Below are 23,095 nucleotides of genomic sequence, written 5' to 3'. Positions count from 1 at the left end.
GTTGACTTCCATGTTACATTCCCACCCAATCTGGTGTGCTCCTACTGGGATGTCAGTGAGGTAGAGTTTGGAGATGTCTTGTGGCCACAGATAATGGCTGTGTACTCCAGAAAATCCAGAATATTAAACTGGGCAGTCTAGCTGGAGCCATGGCGGTGGCTTTGGGGACTGAGCGTGTCCACCAAGACTGTTAGGGCAGTAGCTGGCTTGCCCCCGGCTTCCGAGATCCTCCTAGAGGTCTCAGCCATGAACAGGTATTCAAGAAATTCTTTGCAGCTAGTTGATCTCTTTCAAAATTTATTTGAGTCTCTGGAACAGGGCCTATGAATGAACTTACATGGTGGCGAGGGTGGGAGGTTGGCCTCCATCTGCAACTTTCAGCCTACCCAGTTCTCCCTGTCCTGGTCCCAGTGTTGCCACCACTGTGCCCGTCCCTGTCACTGTCCCTCTTTTTCCTGAGGAGTGGTCATCTGAGTGACCTTTCTGCCTCTGGTCTCACACTCCCCACTCCCCTTCCTTCTTGTGGCCAGGGTCACTGTCACTGTCCTCCTGTTGTTCATCGATTTGCTCGAGCGGGCCTAGTAACGTCTCCATTGGGACAATTGTTACTGTGTTTGGCATATCGAACACATCACAGGGAGCTTGCCAGGCTTTGCCGTGCAGACGAGATACTCTCCGTAGCTTGCCGGGCTCTCCGAGAGGGGTGGAGGAATCGAACTTGGGTCGGCCATGTTGGCCACTTGCAAGGCAAACGCCCTACCCACTGTGCTGTTGCTCCAGCTTGTGGCTAGGGTAATCTTTACCAAAAGCAGATCTGATCACGTGACTTAGCTCTGCCGTTAAATCTTGCATTCCTCTTTCCCTGGCATTTGATTGGGAATTTCATGCCGTGGTTGTCATTTTTCCTTCTAGACTCTGCTCCCCACTAGCCACTGCCTTGCCTGTGTCTGTGCTGTCCTCTTTCGCTCTGAGCCTGCCTCTGGCATCCTGACCCCACTGCCCGGGCGCCTCCAGCCCTGCCCACCTCTCCATGCTGAACAGTGTTCCTGAAGCTTCCACTCGCTCCCCTCTGCTCTCTGCTCCTGCAGTCCGTCATCGCTTCTCTGTTGCAACACTTGTCGCCTGTAGACCTCTGACCAAAGAGTCCACCCAATATTTTCCACAATGTCCCAACACACTGCAGGTGCTGAGTAAACTGTTAAAGGGCCACTGCTTCTCATGTATAAAGCAAGAATCTGTGAGTTGCCCAAGGCTGTGCAGTTAAGGCATAGGATCAGAACTAATGCCAGGTTCCGGCATCCCCACCCTGCCGCACTCCTTCTGTGTAGGTATCTGTTTCTCATCACACAGGGAAGAGAGAAGAGCAGCATTGCAGTGAAGAAGCTTAGGTTTGCACAGACTTCATTTTCTTCCTTAAAAACAATTTTTCCTGAGGTACTGGGATTGACAGTACTGTCAGTCACTCCTCCCTAGGGAGCTGCTTCTCTCCGCTGTCTCCCTGTCCCCTGTCCCCCCCCAACTCCCTGCTCCCTATCGAAGCTGGGTGACTTTCTTTTTATTTCTCCACTGCAACTAGCTGCTTTTATTCCGTCTTCTTATTAGCACTGTCGCACTGTCCTCCCGTTGTACATTGATTTGCTCCAGCGGGCACCAGTAACGTCTCCATTGTGAGACTTGTTGTTACTGTGTTTGGCATATCGAATACGCCATGGGGAGTTTGCCAGGCTCTGCCGTGTGGGTGGGATACTCTCGGTAGCTTGCCAGGCTCTCCGAGAAGGGCGGAGCAGTCGAACCCAGGTTGACGGCGTGCAAGGCAAATGCCCTACCCACTGTGCTATCGCTCCAGCCCGCCTTCTTATTAAAGTGATTAAAGTGTAAGTATTTTAGGCGTCCTGCCCCTGCCTGCCGCTGGCTGCCGTGTCTCTGCACCCCTCCAGCCCGGTTGTGCTGGCTGAATCACGGCATCGTGTTCTCTGCCTTCACTCTTCCCTTACTTTGTGAGTGAAATCATCGGTATTTGTCCTCTTTATGACTCTTTTTACTTAGCTTGGCACCTTCCAGTTCCATCCAAGTTGCAGTGAATTGCAGTTTTCTCTTTTCTGAGTAGTATTCCATTCTGAATATATACCACAATTTTCTTTCCTTCTTTCCTTCCTTTTTTTTTTTTTTTTTTTCACGGGATTGAAACCAGGGCCTCCTACATGCAACAAATGCTCTAACACTAAGCCATATCCTCAACTCCATCCCCTCATCCCGCAGTTTCTTCACATACTCATCTGTTGTACTAGCCCCTTTTGTTTTATGTTTGTTGGAGGGTGGTGGGGTCTTTCCTAGCAGCCCCAAGGGCCTCTTTTGGCTATTCTAGCCAATCACGCCAGTAGCTCGATGTGAGGATGCAGGGTGCAGTGTTACTTGGGTCTTTGCAGGGTCCATCTGCAATGCTTGGTGCTGCTCAGAGGACCAGGCGGTGCTAGGAGTCTGACCCAGTCAGCCACCTGCAATGCAGGACACACACCTTCACCCTGTATTGTCTCCCTGCCCTGCACTAGCCCCTTCAGAAGTCTCTCTTCTCCCTTCTCTCCCAAGGTCTATGGCTGGGGTTACAACGGCAACGGCCAGCTAGGCCTGGGCAATAATGGCAATCAGCTGACCCCGGTGAGAGTGGCAGCTCTGCACAGCGTGTGCGTCAACCAGGTATGTGTGACCCATCCCAGCTGCCAGCACCCACCCAGGGACCCTGCTGTCCTTGGGGAATAGTGGGGATTCATTCAGAAGATATCTTTGCAGACGATTTTTCGTGCCTTCCTCGTCCACTCTTTACTAAGTGTTATATTGTCCCTGAGTTCCCCTGAGAAGGAACTTGATGGTAGAGGCACATTCATCTTGAGAAGTTGGCGAGGGGTGGGGGGTGAGGGTGGAGGGGCGGGAAGATCCCAAGTCTCAGATTTCAGCTTCTCTGATCTTTTTTTAATGTTCCAGAAAATGTCAGTCGCCGCCTGACGAGGTGTTGGCGTTCTGCTGGAGCTGGCTGGAATCATTACATAGATTTTTTTTTTTTGCCCCTGTCCTTCCTGTTTTCCTGTTTGTGGTAACCATTTCAATTTACTTGCAGATTGTCTGCGGCTATGCACACACTCTAGCACTAACCGATGAGGGCTTGTTGTATGCCTGGGGAGCTAACACGTATGGGCAGTTGGGAACTGGCAATAAAAATAACCTGCTAAGCCCAGCACACATCATGGTGGAGAAAGAAAGGTAAATGACCGCACCTGGTCTTGGGGTTGCATGTGCTCCAGGGCCTCGGGGAGGTGCGCCAGGGCTGTGGTATTTGGCTTCGTAAGTCCTCTGTTTATGAACATTCTCCTTTGAACAAAAGAGTTGACGTGCCAGTCAGACTGAGCACGAATGGACAGGATTCTAGTACATCTCACTGAAGTAACCTGTGATCAGTAGACAGAGATGTGCCTTCACACAGACTTCTTGCTGTCTAATTAGTATGAAAGTAAAATAGCTTCCCTCCCCTTTGTATTGGTTTTGGGGCGACACCTGGTGATATTCAGTGGTACTTAGGGGGCCATACAGGATGCCAAGGATCAAGCCTGGGTCAGTCATGTGTAAGGCAAACACCCTGCCCAGTGTGCTGTCACTCTGGCCTGGTAAAATAGCTTTTAGAGCATTAAGATATGCTCCTTGGAAGGACACGATCTGTTTCAGTATTGAGTTGATTGTAAAGCATGTTGCCGGAATAGATGCTCAGTGTTTATTAACCCACACTGCTGAGCTTTTGAGTGATGACTTCTGATTTTGGGACCCTCTCTAAGCAAAGGCTTAAGTCTGAGCCAGAGTCCATTTGAATTGATATGTTCAGAATTCAGAGGCCCCAGATGTGCGCTCATTGGCCCAGTGAGCCTGTGGGGATCTAGTAAGGGTTATGAGGAAGTTGTATTTGTAAGAAAATAATAATATGAAGATGGGTTTTTTCCTTTTTTTCTTTCTTTTTGCTACTGTCAAATCCCCCGAGACAATCAAGACATTTTGTCAGTGTCTATTCCTTTATTATTTTGTTCCCTTTTTCAAGTCCAAATGATGATTCTCACCAAAAGTGATGTCAGGAGGGGGCCAGGCAAAGAAGACTCAGCTCAGTGTGTGACCCTGATCTTGCAGCTGGGCTGTCTGTGGGCTGTTCTGAGCATGAACTGTGAACTTACCCCGTGTGCTGTGCTGTGCTGTGCTGTGCCGTGGGCATCGGTGAGAAGGGAATGATGTGCCTTTTCTTTCCTTTCTGAAAACTTTCCAGGGTGGTAGAGATTGCAGCCTGCCACTCTGCCCACACCTCTGCCGCCAAGACCCAGGGTGGACACGTGTACATGTGGGGCCAGTGCCGGGGCCAGTCCGTGATCCTGCCCCACCTCACCCACTTCTCCTGCACAGACGACGTGTTCGCCTGCTTCGCCACGCCTGCCGTCTCATGGCGCCTCCTGTCTGTGGGTAAGATCTCAGGTCTGCCCTACTGGCCTGTCTCTCTCTGCTGTTAGCTGGTCACGGGTTGTTTCAGTTCTGGCATATATGTGTCCTACCCCCAATTCTGCCTGCAGAGTACTGTTGTTTCTGTCTGTATATATAAAGTGTTCTCTAGGCATTGTTGACTCTTCCACACTTTCATTCTGTTGAGAGGTGCTTCAGGGCTGGCTCAGTGGGAGCAGATGCGACTGGGAGGCACTTGGCCTCAGTTTTGTAAGTTTCTTCCCCTTAGACCTCTGGTCTCTAGCACTGCCACCCAGCCTGTGAGCCTCCATGCCCACTCTCAGGGCGAAGAGCAGCGGGCAGTCTGTCCCTTTAAAGTGTATGGTTCAGAGGCGTGGGGTGCATTCGTGATGCTGCACAACCCCCACCTCTCACCACGCCTGCCCACTGTCACCCACGTCTCATCTTCAGTATTTCTGTTTGTTTTTTATTTGGGGACCACACTCGGCTGTGCTCAGTGATCACTCCTGATGGGAATCAGGGACCAAACTGGCTGCCTGGGGTTGGACCTGGGTCCGTGGAGTAAAAGGCAAGCATCCTGCCCATCTTCCTATCTCTCTGGTCCCCCATCTTAACGTCCTAATTCTGTATAGCATCCTTTTCCAAACAAATATCCTTTCATTTTTATAATGCTAAGCTCAGGAAAAAATAGGCTCATTAAATTTATCGTATATTCCTTCCTTCCCTGATTGAAAACTTCACTGATTGAAAATCAGAATGGTTTGTTTCCCCTCACCCCTTACTCGCATGGCAGAGTCTGGCAAACTCCCTGTGGCATATTCAATACGCCAAAAACCAGTAGCAATGATGGGTCTCGTTCTCCTGACCTTGAAAGAGCCTCGAATGTGGCACTTTTAAAATCTCAGGGCTTGGATGAAGGAGACATTACTGGGGCCTGCTCGAGGCAATCGACGAACAACAGGATTACAGTGATACACCCCTTACTATTGATTTGTAAGGAGAAAAACCTGTCAGGAGAAAAAGTCCAGTATTGAAATGTCCCCTCTGAAGAATATTTCTTCTTTGAAAAGATTTGTAGTACTTGTTGCCAGAAACCAAGATGGGGCAAGAGTGACCTTGAACACTCCGACCAGATGCAGAAGGGGAAACCCCTCAGTGTCCTCAGAGACAGCTTGGGGTTTGGGAGTGAGAAGGGAGGAGAGATGGGTGGGGTTTCCACTTAGACTGCGAGATTCCTGCTCTTCTTAGTCATTTTCTTTCTGTATTTCAGGGGTGACCCAGTGTAGGGGGCAGGGACACCACACCCACTGTTGGAGGTTAGCTACCTTGCTCTGCAGCGCAGAGAACTCTCCACTGTGGGAGTGGGGGGGGGCTGTAGGCGCCAGTCCCGAAATTAGCCAGATGCCGTTTCCTTGCAGACTTTGATCATAAAGCACACAGAGGGGCAGGAGAAAGTACAGTGGTCCAAACTCCTTGGCTTGTATGCAGTCAACTCTGGTTGGGTCCCCAGTATCAGTCCCTGGCACCATAAGACTCCCCAAGTACAATCAAGGAGTGACATCTTGTCTCCCAGCAGAGACCCTGGACCCCATATTTAGTGCTAAGGATCAAACCCAGGTCCACCATGTGCAAGGCAGCTTCTTTTTTTTTTAAATTTTTATTAGTGAAACACCATGAGGTACAGTTGAAGACTTACAAATTTTTGTGCTTGCGTTTCGATTATACAATGATCAAGTACCCATCTCTCCACCAGTGCCCATTCTCCACCACCACGGATCCCAGTATCCCTTCCACTCCCTATCCCTCCCCATTCTACCCTGCCTCTGTGGTAAGGCATTTCCCTTTGTTCTCTCTCCTTTTGGGTGCTGTGGTTTGCATTGAGTGGCAATCATGTTCAGTCTATAATCCACTTTCAGCATGAATTCCCATGCTGGAAGGATCCTCCCAACACCTTTATTTGGTGCTCCCTTCTCTATCTGAGCTGCCTTTTCCCCTAGCATGTGTGGCTGTCCTCAAAGCCATGGGGTAATCCTCCTGGTACTTACCTCGGCTATTCTTGGGTGTTGGTCTCCTATTTTGTTACTTTATATTCGCCAGATGAATGCAATCTTTCTATGTCTGTCCCTCTCTTTCTGACTCATTTTGCTTAGCATGATACTTTCCATGTAGTACTACTTGTATGTAAATTTTATGACTTCATCTTTTCTAACAGCTACATGGTGCTCCATTGTGTAGATTTACCAGAGTTTCTTTAACCAGTCATCTACAAGGGAGGTTCCTTAACCTGTATATTATTTCTCCAGCTCTGTATTTTTTAATGATTTGGCCTATAAGACTGCTATTTTTTTCCTGAGTACTTATTTTTTGTAGTTTACTTTTGCAGAATATTTACAATACAGTGTAACTGATTTGTCAAATAAGGTATGATTTTTTGGGGGGGGAGAAAAATGGATTATATATCCTTTGAAAGCTTTCAAATCTTAATTCTTGAGTTTTCTGTTAATAATATATTTGTTGCTTTCAGAACATGAAGATTTTTTAACAGTAGCAGAGTCACTAAAGAAAGAATTTGATAGTCCAGAAACTGCTGACCTGAAGTTTCGGATTGATGGGAAATTCATCCATGTGCACAAAGCTGTTTTGAAAATCAGGTATTTTTGCATGAGCTTGAGATGTCAATGACTTTATTTCCTTTTTTGCAGTCCCTATTATTCCACAAAATGGATTATGATAAGAAATAGCTTTAATTAAAAACTCTCATAATACTGATTATTTTCCAAATGTCACTGATGATTTAAAATATTTTTTTCTCGGGGATCAAAGCAATAGTATAGTATAGCAATAAGTATAGCATTAGTATAGCATTTATCTTATATGACCGACCTGGGTTTGATACTTAACATCCCATGTGGTCCTGCAAAGCCCCACCAGAAATGATCCCTGTGCACAAAGCCAGGAGTAAGCCCTGAACACTGCTGGGTGTGACCCACATACCAACCAAAAAATATTTATTGTAGAATTACTGTTGATAATCAGATAATTATCGTCAATTTAACCAAAAATTGTTGGTCACGCATTTCCATTTAGCGAGCAAAAACCACATGTGGTACAAGATAGTACTGCATTTCTGAAGCAAAACTGTATCATTCTCCTTTACATACACATTAGAGGTTTGATACCTTGTGCTGAGTTGAGCAGCCTGACTTGAAGTGTTGACCAAAAAAAAAGATACTAGTATAGTGTGGATTGTTTTGTAGTTTTAATCTGCATTCTACAGGAGTTTTTTTTTTCTTTTTTTCCTCTTTTTTTGGTTTTGTTTGTGGGCCACACCCAGCAGTATTCAGGGCTTACTCTTGGCTCTGCTCTCAGGAATTACTTGGCAGTGTTCGGAAACCATATGGAATACTGGAGATCAAAGCCCTGTCAGCCATGTGCAAGGAAAATGCCCTGCCTGCTGTGCTATCACTCCAGCCCCTTCTCTCTTCTTCCTCTTCTTTTTTTTTTTTAATTAAGTTAACATTTGGCTTACAAAAGGTGTTCTCCTTTTATAGAGAGTGAGAGATGTATGTTAGCTGAAAAAAGCGGTTTGATTATGGATATATGTACACAAAGACATTTGATTATAAAGATAATTCCTAAGATTTTTTTAGTTCATAAATTTTTTTCATTAAATTTACTCATTGCACAAAGTTGGCGGTCCAGCTCTGTGATGTTAAGTTTCTTAGAGTAACTCCTCTCTGTCAATTCAGCGTGCCAGTTTTGAGTTGTGAGGCCAGGGGAGACAGTCAAAGGCCTGGAATGCTGCTTTGCAGACCAGGACCCCGTGGTCCTCTGGGCCCCATCAGGTATGGCTGAAAAACAGCTACAGCAGCCTTTCTTTAGGCCTAGGGATGTAGCTCAGGATTGAGCACTTGTCTTGTGCCCAACACCCTAGCTTCCGACGTAGGGGAACAGCAGCAGGAAAAGACTCAATTTTGTGTGTAAAACTTATTTCTAATTGCTTATCATTTTAACAATGTTTCGGATTTTATTCTTCCATATTTTATGCAGTCAGACTTTGCACACAAATAAACCCCACCCCTCCCCACCCCCGCACACACATACCCCACGACCACAGAGCCATCGTGGTCTGATGTGTCACAGAGGAGCGGTTTGTCAGGTTTGTCATCATGCTGATTCTTTGTCCCTCAGGACATACATGCACACCTGTGCCTTGGTGATGTGGCTGCCGGGCGCCACCGTGCTGGGCGCGTGCCCCTGCCCCAGCTCTGGCTGGCCCTGCCTTGGGGTGAGCCCTTGTCGGCCTGAAGTGGCATGGAATGCTTGCACGTTCTGCTTGGAACTGGTATTGAAGCAGAAGCACAGTCAGTAAATCTGCTCTGTGATTTTGTCTTAGCCTCGGGACAGTAACTCAGCATTTATTTCCTGCATTTGACCTTTTGCTCTTAATTAAAATCAAGCTTTTGCCAAACTCCCTGTTGTAAAGAGTGCAGTAACTGTTGGTTGGTATTGGTCTTGAACATTCAAAGCTCCATTCACAAGGGAACTCTGGTTTTTACTTTTTGTATTTTGGTAACGCCTGGCAATGCTCAGGGCATTACTTGGAAAGGGAAAAATTTTCATCTTTCTGTTCCTGAGGGAACAGCAGTCAGCTTAGCCCTGAACCCATTCACCTTGAAAACAGTTATAAGAATATGCAGATGACGTGGGTTAGAGCGTTAGTATGGCCAGGAGAGCGCTTACTTTGCATGGAGCCAACCCAGGTTCAATCCTCAGCATCCCATATCGTCCCCCAGGCCCGCCAGGAGTGGTCCCTGAGCACAGAGCCAGAACTGAGCCCTATACCTCAAAAAACAAAAGAAGGAAATACGCACACACATGAAACAAGCAAATGTAATCACTTAGATGCTGAAGACATGTCCAAGAGTTTGAGCTCTTCTTTCTGAATTTCCTGAATTTCATTGTTGAAAATTAATATCTTGGCCTGGAAAGCAAGGACAGAGGGCAGGGAGGAAGGCATTTGCCTTACATGGGGCATTGGCAGCTGCCACCCTGATTCAACTCCACACCACAACATAGGGTCTCCTGGACCCTGTCGTAACTCCAGCATTGCCAGGTGTTACCAAAAGACAAAAAGTAAAAACCAGAGTTCCCTTGTGAATGCAGCTTTGAATGTTCAAGACCAAAACTAGCCAGCAAATAGGAGTAGCCCCTGAGCACCATTAGGTGTGGCCCTCAAACCAGAAAAAAAAAAAAATAAAAGGTGTGTATTAGTGTCAGCATGGTGGCTCACTGATGGTTGCATGTTTTAAGACCCTAGATCAATTCCCAGAACTGGAAAAAAAAAAAAAAGGCTGCTTTAAAATATCTGTACAAAATCCTGTTTAGAAGGCAGGCTAGTGAAAAGCTGACTGGGGGTGTGGAAGTGGTAGCTGGCCTGCTCACGGTCTCCTGGCTGTGTGGGTCCCAGTGCCCCAGCCCATTTCTATGAAAACGTGTAGCCCCCTGTGAGCACCGGCATGAGTGTGTGATTCTCCCACAGAAGCACCATCACAGGAAGTAAGGGGTGCTGGGTCTGCCCAGGTGCCTCTTCTTCATGGAGTTCCTTTAAAGAAAATAGGAACTCCACCCAGATGTGGGGGCGTCAGAGGGCTCTGCCCAGGGTGCGGATTTTGTACTGGGGGCTTGGCTGTTCAGGGCCAGGTCCAGGGAGCATGGGGTCCATGCAGTGCTGGGGCTGGAACTCCAGGCCTCACACACACAAGGCACATGGCTTGCCACATGTGCCACAGCCCAGGGCTACCCGCTAAGATTCTTAGCACTTAAACAGGAAGCTCTCATCAGAGCCGGAAGGGGAGTGTGGAGAAGTTCCCCGCTCAGAGACTGTTTGAGGGGGCCGTGCTGGAGATCCAGGGCTCTGCTGCGAGGGGAGGAGGGTGTGCTCAGGAGCTGAAATGTTTCTGTCTGGTTTCTGATGGATGAGTCCCTTGTGCTTTTCTGTCGCAGGTGTGAGCACTTTCGATCTATGTTCCAGTCTTACTGGAACGAGGACATGAAGGAGGTGATAGAAATAGACCAATTTTCCTACCCTGTGTACCGTGCCTTCCTGCAGTACCTCTACACGGATACCGTTGACCTGCCGCCCGAGGATGCCATAGGTACTACAGCCCCTTCAGAATATTCCTCCTCGCCCTCAAGGGGTTAAGTTTACTTCTGCAGGCCTGGCACCTTGACCATGGCTTTAGGGGGAAAAAAAACGTGGGCTGGAGTCATAATACAGCGGGTAGGGCACTTGCCTTGCATGTGGCTGATCTGGGTTTTAGCCCCGGCATCACATACGGCCCCCTGAGCACTGCCATGAGTAATTCCTGACTGCAGAGCCAGGAGTAATGCCTGCACATCACCCAGTGTGACCCAAAAACCAAGTTAATTAAGTTAAATTTCAAAACAAATTTTTTTTAAGGGCTAGAGAAATTGTCCAGCAAGCAGGACATTTGCTTTGCATGTGTCTGACCCAGGTTTGAGCCCTGAGCATCACTGGGTGTGGCCCCCAAACCAAACCAAACTAACAGAGTTTGAAAAAGTTTTCATGTCATAGTATTATAGGGGGGCTGGAGTGATAGCGCAGTGGTTAGGGGGTTTGCCTTGCACGTGGCCAACCCGGGTTCAATTCCTCCACTCCTCTTGGAGAGCCCAGCAAATTACTGAGAGTATCCTGCCCGCACAGCAGAGCCTGGCAAGTTCCCCATGACGTATTTGATATGCCAAAAGCAGTAACAACAAATCTCACAGTAGAGACGTTACTGGTGCCTGCTCGAGCAAATCGATGAACAACGGGAGGATAGTGCTACAAGTATTATAGGGGTCTAGGGCATGACTTAAGACTGGAGCAAGTGCCTCACATGTGTGATGTCCCAGGTTTGATTCCTGCCATTAAAAGCAATATTATCTTGGTTAAGTATGGATTTTTACTGTGAACTTTCTTTTTTAGTGGGGGAAGGGCGGCGGCGGAGGTTGGCTTTTGGGTCACACCTGGCAATGCTCAGGGTTACTCCTGTCTCTGCACTCAGGAATTATTCCTGGTGGGGCTCAGGGTACCATATGAGATGCAGAGAATTGAACCCAGGTCAGCCGCATGCAAGGCTAGTCCTCTCCCTGCTGTAGTATGGCTGCAGCTCCACTGTGAACTTAAGTCAAAGTTGCTAACAGATCTTAGCATCCCACTTAGAAAGAACATGAGGTGGGAAGTTCCCTTTCCCCCCTTAATATTAAAAGGAAGTATGTAAAAGCCATGTTACAATGTGGGACGTTGGGGGGTGGGGTGGGAGGTAAGGCATAAAAAAGCTAATTTCCTTAGTAAAATTCAGAGTGTCATCACAGAGATAATGGTTCAGCTACAGAACTTGGTTCAGCAAAGCGGAATGTGTATGTTTCTTGGTGAGGGGGATCGCCTTGAGCTCCATTCACCCTCCATTCTTTGCACCTGTAGGTCTCCTGGACTTGGCAACGTCTTACTGTGAAAACAGACTGAAGAGACTCTGCCAGCACATCATCAAGAGAGGCATCACTGTGGAGAATGCCTTTTCGCTGTTCTCTGCTGCAGTCAGATACGATGCGGAGGTAACATAAAGTATCAGCGCAGACCTGCCCCGTGCCCCGGGCGCCTGCCCCTTCCCCGAGTCCCACCTGAGGCCGCTTCACTTCCCGTCAGGCTGAGCTGGCACATTCGTCCACCATGGAACCTGGTCTTGCTTCTTCATGCTCTGCTCAGTTTTCAAGCTCTTTGGCCTCTGCTTTCATTTTTACATTAACATAAGAAAATGATGCTTGTGAGTTGGGGGGTGGAAAAAGTACCGTCCCTAACTGGACTTACAAATAGGACATTTTAGCTTCAGGTGTATTTCTCCAGGCTAACATATAGAACCCAGCTCTGCTATCTGCTTTTTTTCTGTGTATTTTGTGCTCTGGAATTCTGTCACTGTCTGATTGTAACTTCCATTTACTTGTGTGTGAAGAACATGCTCTGGACTCCTTGTTTGTTTTTTCAGTGGCTCGGAATCCTTTTCTGGGATTCATAGATATTTAAGGGAGTCTATGATCGAATGGGTTTGGGGTTTGAAATTTTGTATCTTTCTGAAGTTGAGAACCAGCCTGCATAAGTTCCTCCTGTCTGAGAAATGTACCATGCGCATCTGCGGCCCCTGTGGTACCTAGGAAGCGTAAGCTCTGGGCCATGAATGTTTGCTGAAGGCTGGGAGGGTGAGTCTTGGAAATTCAGGGAGAAGAAAAGGCGGCAGTCAGTAGCTAAGGAGTTCAAGATGTCTAGCCGAGGGCAGCCGGCACAGTCAGCCTTGTTTGTGCTTACGTTGTACTTCTGAAGTTCGTTCTTCCAGGTGTCTTGTCACCCTTTGACGAGGCTGAGTACCTGCAGTCAGGCACTTAACCCAATACCTACAGAGATATGCAGCTGTTGCCTTGGCGACGGAGGTGTCTGGGTGTCTTGTATTTTAGATCGTGTTGTCTTTTTTTTTCCCCCAAAATGTATCCTGCTGTTACCTGAGATTATATCATGATTATAAATTTTTGATAAGGTCAAATATAGCTCACTTTCTCTGTGGCTTTTTCAAAGAATGGAATGATGATCAAAGTAAATCATTTCTAATCAGAACTAGCATGGTTGTTTTGCCCCTGCCCTTCCTTTGACACCATGAATTATTTTTTTTTTAATTAGAAATGTCATCTCCTTAGATTTTCTATCCACCCCCTGGTATCATTTTAAATTGGTCTGTGCCTTTCCTCTTGGTTTGGTAACTGATTTGAGAGTCCCCTGTGTCTATTCACACCCTTCACTACTAATGAGCCCCCTGCACTTTAAGCTTATTTCTGAGCTCTGTGTCTTGCTGACTAAGGTCGTCAGAACCACCTTGACCAAGACAAGTATCTCCGCTCCCGTTGCTGGAAATTTCTTCCTCAATTTCAGCTGAAGTCTGCCCCAGGATGTTTACCAGAAACATCTTCTTCTACTTCTCCTGTGCCAGCTGTTCATTTCCCATATTAGTTTTTTTTCCCCCTTATAAAGGTAAAGGTAAAGGTAAAGGCCCTCCCGTTGATCGTCGATTTGCTGGAGCGGGCCCAGTAACGTCTCCATTGGAGACTTTGTTGTTACTGTGTCTGGCATATCAAATACTCTCAGTAGCTTGCCGGGCTCTCCGAGAGGGGCGGAGGAATCGAACTCGGGTCGGCCATGTTGGCCGCTTGTAAGGCGAACGCCCTACCGCTGTGCTATCGCTCCACCCCCTTATACTAAGTGTTATTAAATCTGCCCTTACCGGAACCTGGGAAGATAGTATAGCACGTAGGGTGCTTCCCTTGCATGTGACAGACCTGGGTTCAGTTCTTGGTTACCCCCAGATGGTCCACTGATCCTACCAAGAGTTATCCCTGAGCAGCACCTGGTGTGACTCCAAAACCAAAAGGAAAGAAAAAGGAAAGGTAAATAAAGCTTCCCCATACTTGAGACCACAAATACATGCTACTCACAGAGTCCTTCCAGTGTGGGCCCAGAAAAATACTTGTTGAGTTAAATGAATGAAACACATGGAACTCTCCACTCTGAAAGTGTGCTTTTGCTTTTTCTTTTCTTTTTTTTTTTTTTTGTAGACTTACAAATTTTTGTGTTTGGGTTTCAGTTATACAATGATCAAGTACCCATCCCTCCACCAGTGCCCATTCTCCACCACCAATGAACCCAGTAGCCCTCCCACCCCACTCCACCTCTATGGCAGGGCATTCCCTTTTGCTCTCTCTTTCCTTTAGAGCGTTGTGGTTTGCAGTAGAGGTATTGAGTGACCATCATGTTCGGTCTATAGTCTACTTTCAGCACGCATCTCACATCCCGAGCAAATCCTCCAAACACCTTTTACTTGGTGTTCCCTTCTCTATCCTAGCTGCGTCCCCCCCCCCCTCCCCCAGCATGTGCTGCCAGCTTCTAAGCCGTGGAGCAGACCTCCTGGTACTTACCTCAACTATTCTTGGGTGTTCGTCTCCCATTCTGTTACTTTATATTCCCCAGATGAGTGCAGACTTTCTATGTCTGTTCCGCTCTTTCTGATTCATTTCACTTAGCATGATACTTTCCATGTGGAACCACTTGTTTGCAAATTTCATGACTACATCCTTTCTAACTGCTGCATAGTATTCCATTGTGTAGATATACCAAAGTTTCTTTAACCAGTCATCTGTTCTCGGGCACTCAGGTTTTTTCCAGAAAGTGTGCTTTTTCAGGAGAATAAAATGCAGAAAAGTAGACAGGAAATCCAAATTTAGATCACAAATATGACATATTCCATGTAGAAAAAATTAGAAATAGCAACCCACAAGAAAAAGAACCATTTTCTTAAACTATACTGCATTCCTGCTCTGATCATCAACACTACTGAAGTTTATTTCTTTCATGCTTTCTAGAACACAGCAGAAACGCTTTACTGGGCACATGGTCTACGTTACTGTTGACAGTAGGGTTCATGCATATAGCATTCCAGCACCACACCCTCCACCGTTGTCCCCCATCTGCTCTGTATACCTCCTTTGTGGTAAGCTTCCTGTGAAGACCTTTTTCTGTTGCCTCTGGGCATTTGTTATTACCCGACCGTGTTTCTTTCTATCCCACATATTAGAGAGAGATCATTCTTTGTCCCTCTCCCTTTCACCTCACTCCGTGTGGTACTCCTCAGATGCATCCATGCAGCAGAAAATTGCATAGTTTTCCATTGTGTGGATGTTCCATAGCTTCATCCACTCATCTGTTCTTGGGCACCGAGGTTGTTTCCAGATTTTAGCTACTACTGTGAATTGTGCTACATTGAACATAAAGTGAAATATTTTTTTCCTAATAGAGTTTTTTGCCACACTTTACCAGTAGACACAAAGCTCTTACTAAGTCAGATGGAAATTAACTATAAAAACTATTATTTTCAGAGTTCAAATTGGGGATAATGGATGATTTTTTCCTTCCTTCTGGGCTGAAATGGCAGTAAGATAGAGAATACCTGCTTCTCATGTTCCATCTTTTCTAAGAAAATTATTTTGGTTCCTCCATCCCTCCTTTTGGCAAGATAATTTTGGAACAGATATATACATATGAAAGCAACAAACAAGTGTTGACATATTAATTGTAAATTAGTTGTCAACAAATTAGATATTTCAAAGTAGGCTGCTTATTGTGATTTTTTTTTCGTTGTGACTGCATTGTCAAACTTCCTGCAAGTTTGAATAAAAGGCAAAGGACTTGGAGCAACATTTAAATTCTTCTTTAGCAAATGAATATTATTCAGAGAGAATGTAAATAAAACATTGTCTCAGGACAGTTCTTTATCACATTATAAAAATCTTAAATGCTCTATACACTTTCTTTTCTGGGAAGTTTTGTTTTCATATTTGGACATTAGAAGAAATAGCTGGGGAAGTATTATTTGAGTACAAAACTTTCTAGAAAATTCTGTTTGTGAGCCAGAGAGATAGTGGATATGGTACTTGCCTTGCATGCGGCCAACCCAGGGTCAGTCCCTGGCATCCCATATGGTCTCCCAAGTACCATGAGGAGTGATCCTTGAGCTCAGAGCCAGGAGTAAGCTCTGAGTACTGCCAGATATATCATTAACAAACAAATTATATTTACTGAGCAACTTAGATCTTATACTGTAGCTTTTGTGGGAAACAATAAATTCATGTACAGGAATCTAATTCCAAAATTGACTTGAGATGAAAAGTATTGGAAAACAGTGCTAAAACCGAGTGATATAAATATTTTTTCTTTGAAAGAGTCAAATGAAAATTTTTCCATGATCAGTAAGCCATCATTTCCAGAGGATTAGGTGGAGTTTGGAGGGTGTCAGTGAAGGGAAGGAAAGTCCTGCCTTTGTTTTGTCCCATGTGGCAAGATTTAAGCATGTTCCAAATAACAAAAACAAAACCTAAAATTGTTTTGTTGATCTGGAGTTAGTTTATGCTTGAGATACTGTAAAATAATTCTGGGTTTCTGATTTCCAGGTTTCTTTTGTGGTCACCAAACTGGTTGAGGCAGAGGTGTGGCAATCTTTGGCCACCTGGATTGTGAATCTGAATGAATCTTGGCAGCACCTCCTGTAGCTCTGACACTTAAGGACTGGGGAAAAAATTCCCTTGAAAGGAGCATCAACTTTGGGGGAGGGTTGGCTGGGGGGCATTACCCATTGGTGTTCAGGGATTAGCTCAGGGCCTGCCCCTGCCGGTGCTTAGGGAACGTTGTGGGGTGCCAGGGATTGAACCCACTGGCTGCATGCAAGACAAGGACCCTGCCTGCTGTCCTGCATTTAACAAAAATTAATTTATTTTGGTGAAATAAAGTTTTTATGAAATTTATTTAGAAAAATATGAGGGGAAAGAGAGGGAGAAGTACATGTTCGAAAGAGAACCAAGGCTTCTCCAGAGTAGAAATAGGCAAACAAAGAAACAGACGAGCAAATAAAAGACATGTTCAAGGGAGAACATGAGCTTGAAGAATGAACTCCCTGCATTAATTTTTTTAAAATGTGGATGTTAAAGACCATCAGTTTTCTGTTTTAGTTAAAAATAAAACTGGAAAAGGAAAAACTTATTTTTTATTTAAATCTTCAGAGTAAATTTATGAATTATTTCAGTATAGCAGTTTTTATTTTGATCTTCTCTGCTGGTTATACCAAGTCTGATTATTTGAGTTGTCTCTGTCAGGACTTTATAGCAATTTCACTACCTAATATCATAAACACGAAGTTTGCTTTCTGAAATACCAAAAATGCTGTAGTTCACCTCGAGGTTTTACACTTCTCATCTGGAGAATTTTTGTCATCTGGAGACCTTGAGGAAACTCATTCTGAAGTTTTTCCACCTATTGGTCAAGTTTCCCTTCTCATCTTTCTTTGAAATGTTTTAAGTCCAAGAAATCCTCTTGTCACTGACTTATCGGATGAGTGTGAGTCACATAACCTTCTTCTAGGTAATTGAAGATCTGCTCACTGATGGAATGAGGTGGAATATCCTGCACATTCTTATAGTAGCTCAGGATTTTCGGAAGGACATTGTTCTGATTCATGCATCCAAGGCACACTGGCCCAGGCCATGGTTGCTGAGTAAATCTACCTGTAGAATGAATCTGCAGGTTTTACTGTCTCCAACTGTGGTCAGTGCTTCCTTTTCCAGATACCTGCCTTAACCCAGGTTCAGTTCTTTCAGCACCACAGAGTTAGATTGTTTCTAGTGTTCTCAAGTTAGACTTCCAATGTTTGAAACGTCTGATTGGCTGAATACTGAGAAATCTGGGCATTCCCAGTAGGAGAGGAAGGCAGTTTGGTAACTGTTCAGACTGACTTGTAGTTAGAAACACCGCTTTAGTACACCTTTACTTTAGATAGAAGAGTTCTTAACGCTCTGCTCAAGGTAGTTTGTACTCTTATTGATGAAACAAGCTGAACAGCTCTCTTTTTTCATGTGTGAAGTGGTCTCTTGAAGTGTTGAGGTTTCACAATGCCAGAATTTAGTGTCTTCTTTTCCTTGAATTGGAAATTATAAAATTATTTACTATTTAAAGCTCTTGTTTGCTTCGTGGCTTGAATAACTTTGTGCTTATGACTGTCTGCTACTTCATCCTACTATGTAGTTGTGTGTAGATAGATCAGTTTTCTGTTTTTTTTTATAAATACATTTAAATATAACTTCCCTCCCTAGAGCTGTTTGGTTGCCATTAGGTGATAGTACGCAGAGTTGTAATGCTTTTTCTTTGATAATGATGTGAGAGGAATTGTTTAACACTTTATCATAAACACAGCATTTAGCTGTATTTGTGTATCCCACTGAGAATTTCTTATTTAAAAAAATGAATCCAGAGATGGTGCTGACATTTTAAACACAGTTTAGATGATCCTGAATACAAGACTCTGGTTGTAGCTGACAGTCACGCTATAGATGCAACTTATCTTTTGTTATTTTCATAGACTGACCTGGCACTATATTTCAGATGGGGACAGAGGTACCTTTAGAATAAGGAAATGTTTCTGTGTAGAGATCTGCATTGAGAGAATAGTGTTTGTGGGGACCTTTCCCAAGTTACCGAGAGTTCTCATTCTGTAGAGGCTGGAAACCTGAAGCCACTCTCCTATTATTGAAATGCTGTTGAGCTTCTGGTTTGATAGAACTCTTAAGCGTTGACTAGTATTTCTTTTTTAAAAAATGTATTTGAGATGAGAGCCTTCAGCATATTTACTTTTCAGTAGTCTTTGTATATGTACCGGGTATCTAATTCATTTATGTTCCAAATTGAAAGAAACTTTGGTACATACGTACAATGAAATACTACTTTGGCTTTAAAAAAGATGAAGCCGGGCAATTTGCTGCTACAAGGATGGATCCTGAGAGTATCATATTGAGTGACATTAGTCAGAGGGAGAGGGACAGATATAGAATGAGCTGTCTCATATGTGAGATACCAAGAACCATAAAAGGGGCATAACTAATTCCCAAAAGCAATAGAAACCACGTGAGAACTGGTCTTTGGTATGAAGCTTTCCACTGGGGTGGGGTGTGGGCCATGAAGGAGGGGATAGGAAAGGGAAGGGACACAGAAGTGATATGCACGGCACCTTTCATAACAGTCCTATAACCACAGGGGAAAGTGCCAGCTGCAGAAGTAGGCAGAGGGCTGGGAGGGAAACTGGGGATACTGGTGGAGGGAACTGGACTGGTCTGAGACCATCCTGTGCCTGAAAATGAGTAACTTTGTAATTCACGGTGACTCCAATTTAAAACAAGAAACAGAACACTAGCTTTTTGCTGGGGATGAAAGGACATAGGAGCATAGACAGAGAGATTGTCATTGTTCCGGCTTACCGCTTCTGAATCTTGGGAATTGGTGATTTCCATTTGTCTGACTGAGAAAAAATGTTTCCTATGAATATTCCTCTCTGAGTTGACTCTGAGAAGTCAGTGTGGTGGAAGTCGTAGTAGTATTCTTTGTGGTGTCAGAAGCGAAGACATTGTAGTTAGGCAGTCACGGTGAGTGAATTCTCCCAACTGGACGATCCTTGGGCTTCTGTTCCCAGTGTGCCACTCTTGACTGATCTTACCTCTATCCCTTTTCTGTTTCTTGTGCTTTTCTTCTCTTAAATATAAGCCCATTTAATTACTGTCTCTGACTTTTCCAAGTGTGGAGAAACATTGATACTGGACTCAGGTTGCTCCTGAGCATTTTGAGTGCTCTGAGGATGACTGCGGTGCTCCTGAGGATTGTGTGTGTGTGTCCGAGCCAGAATAGGGCAGGGCCGTCATTGTCTTCCCTGAATTGTGGTGTGTCTCTCTCACCCAGGATTGTTGATAGACTGAGATTCTGGCCTCCAGTATCTTCCCTGGGGGCGGGGTGGGGTCTGGAGAGAAGTGATTCCAATCAAAGTTAATAAAAAAAGGCCTTTTCTTGTTTTTGTTTTTGTTTTTGTTTTTTGTTTTTGTTGTGTGTGTCCAGGATTTAGAAGAATTCTGCTTTAAGTTTTGCATCAATCATTTGACAGAAGTCACACAGACTGCAGCATTTTGGCAAATGGATGGCCCTCTGCTAAAGGAATTCATTGCTAAAGCCAGTAAATGTGGAGCCTTTAAGAACTGACGCCCAAGGCTGCTGGGGTTTGTGTGAGTGCTCTGGGGTGCGGGTGATGGTGTGTCACTCACCCCCCCGCTGTGATTCTGCTGGTGCTGTGATCTGCAGGTAACAATCCCGTCAGGCTGTTCTCTCCCAGTCGCTGTGGAGGATTCTGTGAAGGCTGTCTGCTCTCCTCGCACCCACCCTAAACGACCCTGTCTCCAGTGTGATTTGCCAATGAGGCCCTGCCCTGGGCTGGACCACTGTCAGAGGGTGAAGGTTTAGCAGGCCGTTTTCTGTAGCTGATTTGGATGAGAGGAGCACCTGTACTCAGACAGGGGGTGCTGGTGGCCACGCTCTCCATGCAGCCGCACCCCTCTCCAGGCCCCAAGAGCTGGGGTAGTTAGTGAATCGTGCAATAGATGGAGCTGCCCCCGCTTCCCGGAAACTTGGGGCTCATTGAAGTGCTGCATTAGTCATTCACTGACAGCCTGGCTGTGAAGGACAGTTAGGTTTTTGAAGGCTTTTGTTTATGTGTTTGTACTGTTAATGGATTTTTATAACTTCATGTATATCAAAAATAATACCCAATTTAGTATGAGTTAAGCCTATCAAAATGATAATCATGTACGATATAAATTTCTAGATTGACTTAAGCACATAGGAGTAGTAAATTAGACTGCCTGGGAGAAGTTGATAAACTTCCTTTGGACAAGTTTTATAAAATTAGAATCTCCATTACTATCCAGTGGTATTTTATTAAGATAAAATTTGAGAACTCATTTAAAATGTGAAGTTGCCCCTTTTTTTCAATCCTAAGAAGAAAATGATGACACCGTCAGTACACTCTTGGCTTTCTGAGCCATTGCTGTGACATCCTCAGATCTGCTAAATGACTCAAAGAAGTGGTTTTTAAAACCAGCTTCCTTGGGAACTTAAGAAATTTAGCTAGGCCTGATTCCACCCCACGTTTCCATATTTCAGACACAGCCACCTTTGACTTTTGATTTTTCTCTCTTGTTTTAGGGTATACTATTTAGTGCCATCTAATTTTTTTTTTTTCATTGAATCACAGTGATAAGGTTGTTAACGATTGGGCTTCAGTTATATAATGTTCCAACACCACCCCTTCACCGGTGTACGTTTACCACCACCAGTGTCCCCAGCTTCCCTCCCACCACCTCTGCCCGGCCCCCCATCTGCCTCTGTGGCAGTGCTGTTTAACTTTTAAAAAGGATCAAAATGATAGTTTTCTGAGAACTTCCTATGTAAAATCATCTTGCTCAGTTTTGTGGTTGTTTTTTGTTGTTGGAGGTTTCTTGGTTTGGGGGTGTTTTTATTTGTTTCTTTTCTTTCTTTTTTTTTTCTGTCGTTTGGTCTGGTTATGTGCCTGGATAGCAAGGACGTTTACTGGCCTCCGAGTTCTGAGCCCCAGACCCACTAACCCCCTGGGAAACGTGGCTCTGCTCTGCCCTCAGCCGGGGCCTGGACCTCTTGCCGCCTCCCTTCTCTCCCAGGCAGGAGCAAAACACTATCATTGGCGAAAAGGCTAAGATCTGCGGTGGCTACTGTAGTGGCAGGTGTTTGCCAGTGTATGAAGGGAGGCGGCGAGTCGGGGAGAGGAAAGAGAGAAGGAGGGCCCCAGGCAGGACTCCCAGGGAGGGGAGTTTTGTGGTGCTGCGTGCCTGGCACCTGTTTTGGATCATCTTGCGAATGTTTGAAGCTCAGTAAGGTATTCGTCAGGATTAGTTTTGCAGAAAGATAGGATTTTTCTTAGGTTGATAAATGCACATTAATTTATTATTAACTAGGAGGGGTAGTATTTGTAACGATCACTGTAGGCATATCATTGTTACAGACAAGAACTTCAGTATGTTTACTATTGCTCTTACTTGAAAAAAATATTCCCCAAGGCACAAATAAAAGTAGTAAATCCATTTTCATAGATCACTCATTCATTCATTCAACAAATATGTAATGAGTTCTTACTGTAGGTGAAGAACCACTTCTCATGTTAAATAGTTGATGACTGAGTACTTTGTATGAATGTAGTAAAGAGAATAGGAGTAAGTCTTACACAAAATAACTTATCTTTTTTTTAAAAATACTCTTATTTTTCTACTTGGTTTTGTTGTTAATTATAGCAGGAGATGAAAATTATTCTTTGAATTGCTTTTTTTTTTCACCTGGTGTTAGTCTAAAAGCCAAAGTATTAATATTTCTTGAAATAGCCCGCAATGTTATCTTGAACTTTTTCTTTTCTGTGATACTGGGGATTGAACCCAGGGTCTCACATGCAAAAGCATGCACTGGACCACTGAGCTGCAGCCCTGGCCTTACTCTTGAACTTCTTACTGGAATAATGTTTGATACCGTAGAATATAGGCTGTATTTATGTAATGTTTAGAGGCATATTAATAAATAAAATAATCTATTACAATTGGCGTGTAGAGTTGTTTTTCCTCCTCCCCTCAAAAATCAATAATATGCAGCCTCCTTTAAAAGAATGGAATTATGACGTGCGCCGTTGGGAGGAACAGAAAGACATTCTGCTCATGGATATTGCAAAAGGACGACAGGTGGCAGTTCCACTTCCGTGAGCTCCTGGAGCAGCCTGTCCCGGCCAGTGCCACAGGAGTGTTCATTCCCGTGATGTTCTCAGTGGGACTGGCCAGATGCAGAACTTTCGTTAAAGGGGACCCACAGCATAAGATTAGGAAGCCATGTGGTGGAGGCAGAGGGGTAGACACGTGGTGGAAGTCCAAGATGAAAAATGAGGATGAAGGGACCACGTCCAGAAGACTAACAAACTCTGACCTGGAAATTCAAGAAGACAAAATGAAAAGGGGGTTGCTGGCAGCTGGCAAGCAGGAGGAAATGGAGGGTTAATGTTTATAATAGCGTTTAGTTTTTCAAGATTAAAGAGTTCTGTGGCCGGATGGTGGCAGTCGAATGTACTTGAGGTTACTT

General features: G+C 44.9%; 1 protein-coding gene across 2 annotated transcripts in view; it reads left to right on the top strand.

Moving 5' to 3' along the window:
• Nucleotides 1–22,565, top strand: part of RCBTB1 (RCC1 and BTB domain containing protein 1) — a 56,519-nt gene extending 33,954 nt beyond the window's left edge. For both annotated transcript variants that reach the window (XM_056133056.1, XM_056133057.1), the window contains 7 exons: nt 2,587–2,694; nt 3,113–3,255; nt 4,298–4,488; nt 7,010–7,136; nt 10,492–10,643; nt 11,975–12,105; nt 20,012–22,565. In XM_056133056.1, coding sequence (XP_055989031.1) covers nt 2,587–2,694; nt 3,113–3,255; nt 4,298–4,488; nt 7,010–7,136; nt 10,492–10,643; nt 11,975–12,105; nt 20,012–20,152 — 993 coding nt within the window. In that variant the 3' untranslated portion in view covers nt 20,153–22,565. The remainder of the gene's footprint in view (nt 1–2,586; nt 2,695–3,112; nt 3,256–4,297; nt 4,489–7,009; nt 7,137–10,491; nt 10,644–11,974; nt 12,106–20,011) is intronic.
• Nucleotides 22,566–23,095: the final 530 nt, after the last annotated feature.

This window comes from Sorex fumeus, unplaced genomic scaffold, assembly GCF_029834395.1.
Source record: "Sorex fumeus unplaced genomic scaffold, SorFum_2.1 ptg000095l, whole genome shotgun sequence".
NCBI classification, from domain to species: domain Eukaryota; kingdom Metazoa; phylum Chordata; class Mammalia; order Eulipotyphla; family Soricidae; genus Sorex; species Sorex fumeus.
This window is presented reverse-complemented; position numbering and strand designations above follow the sequence as displayed.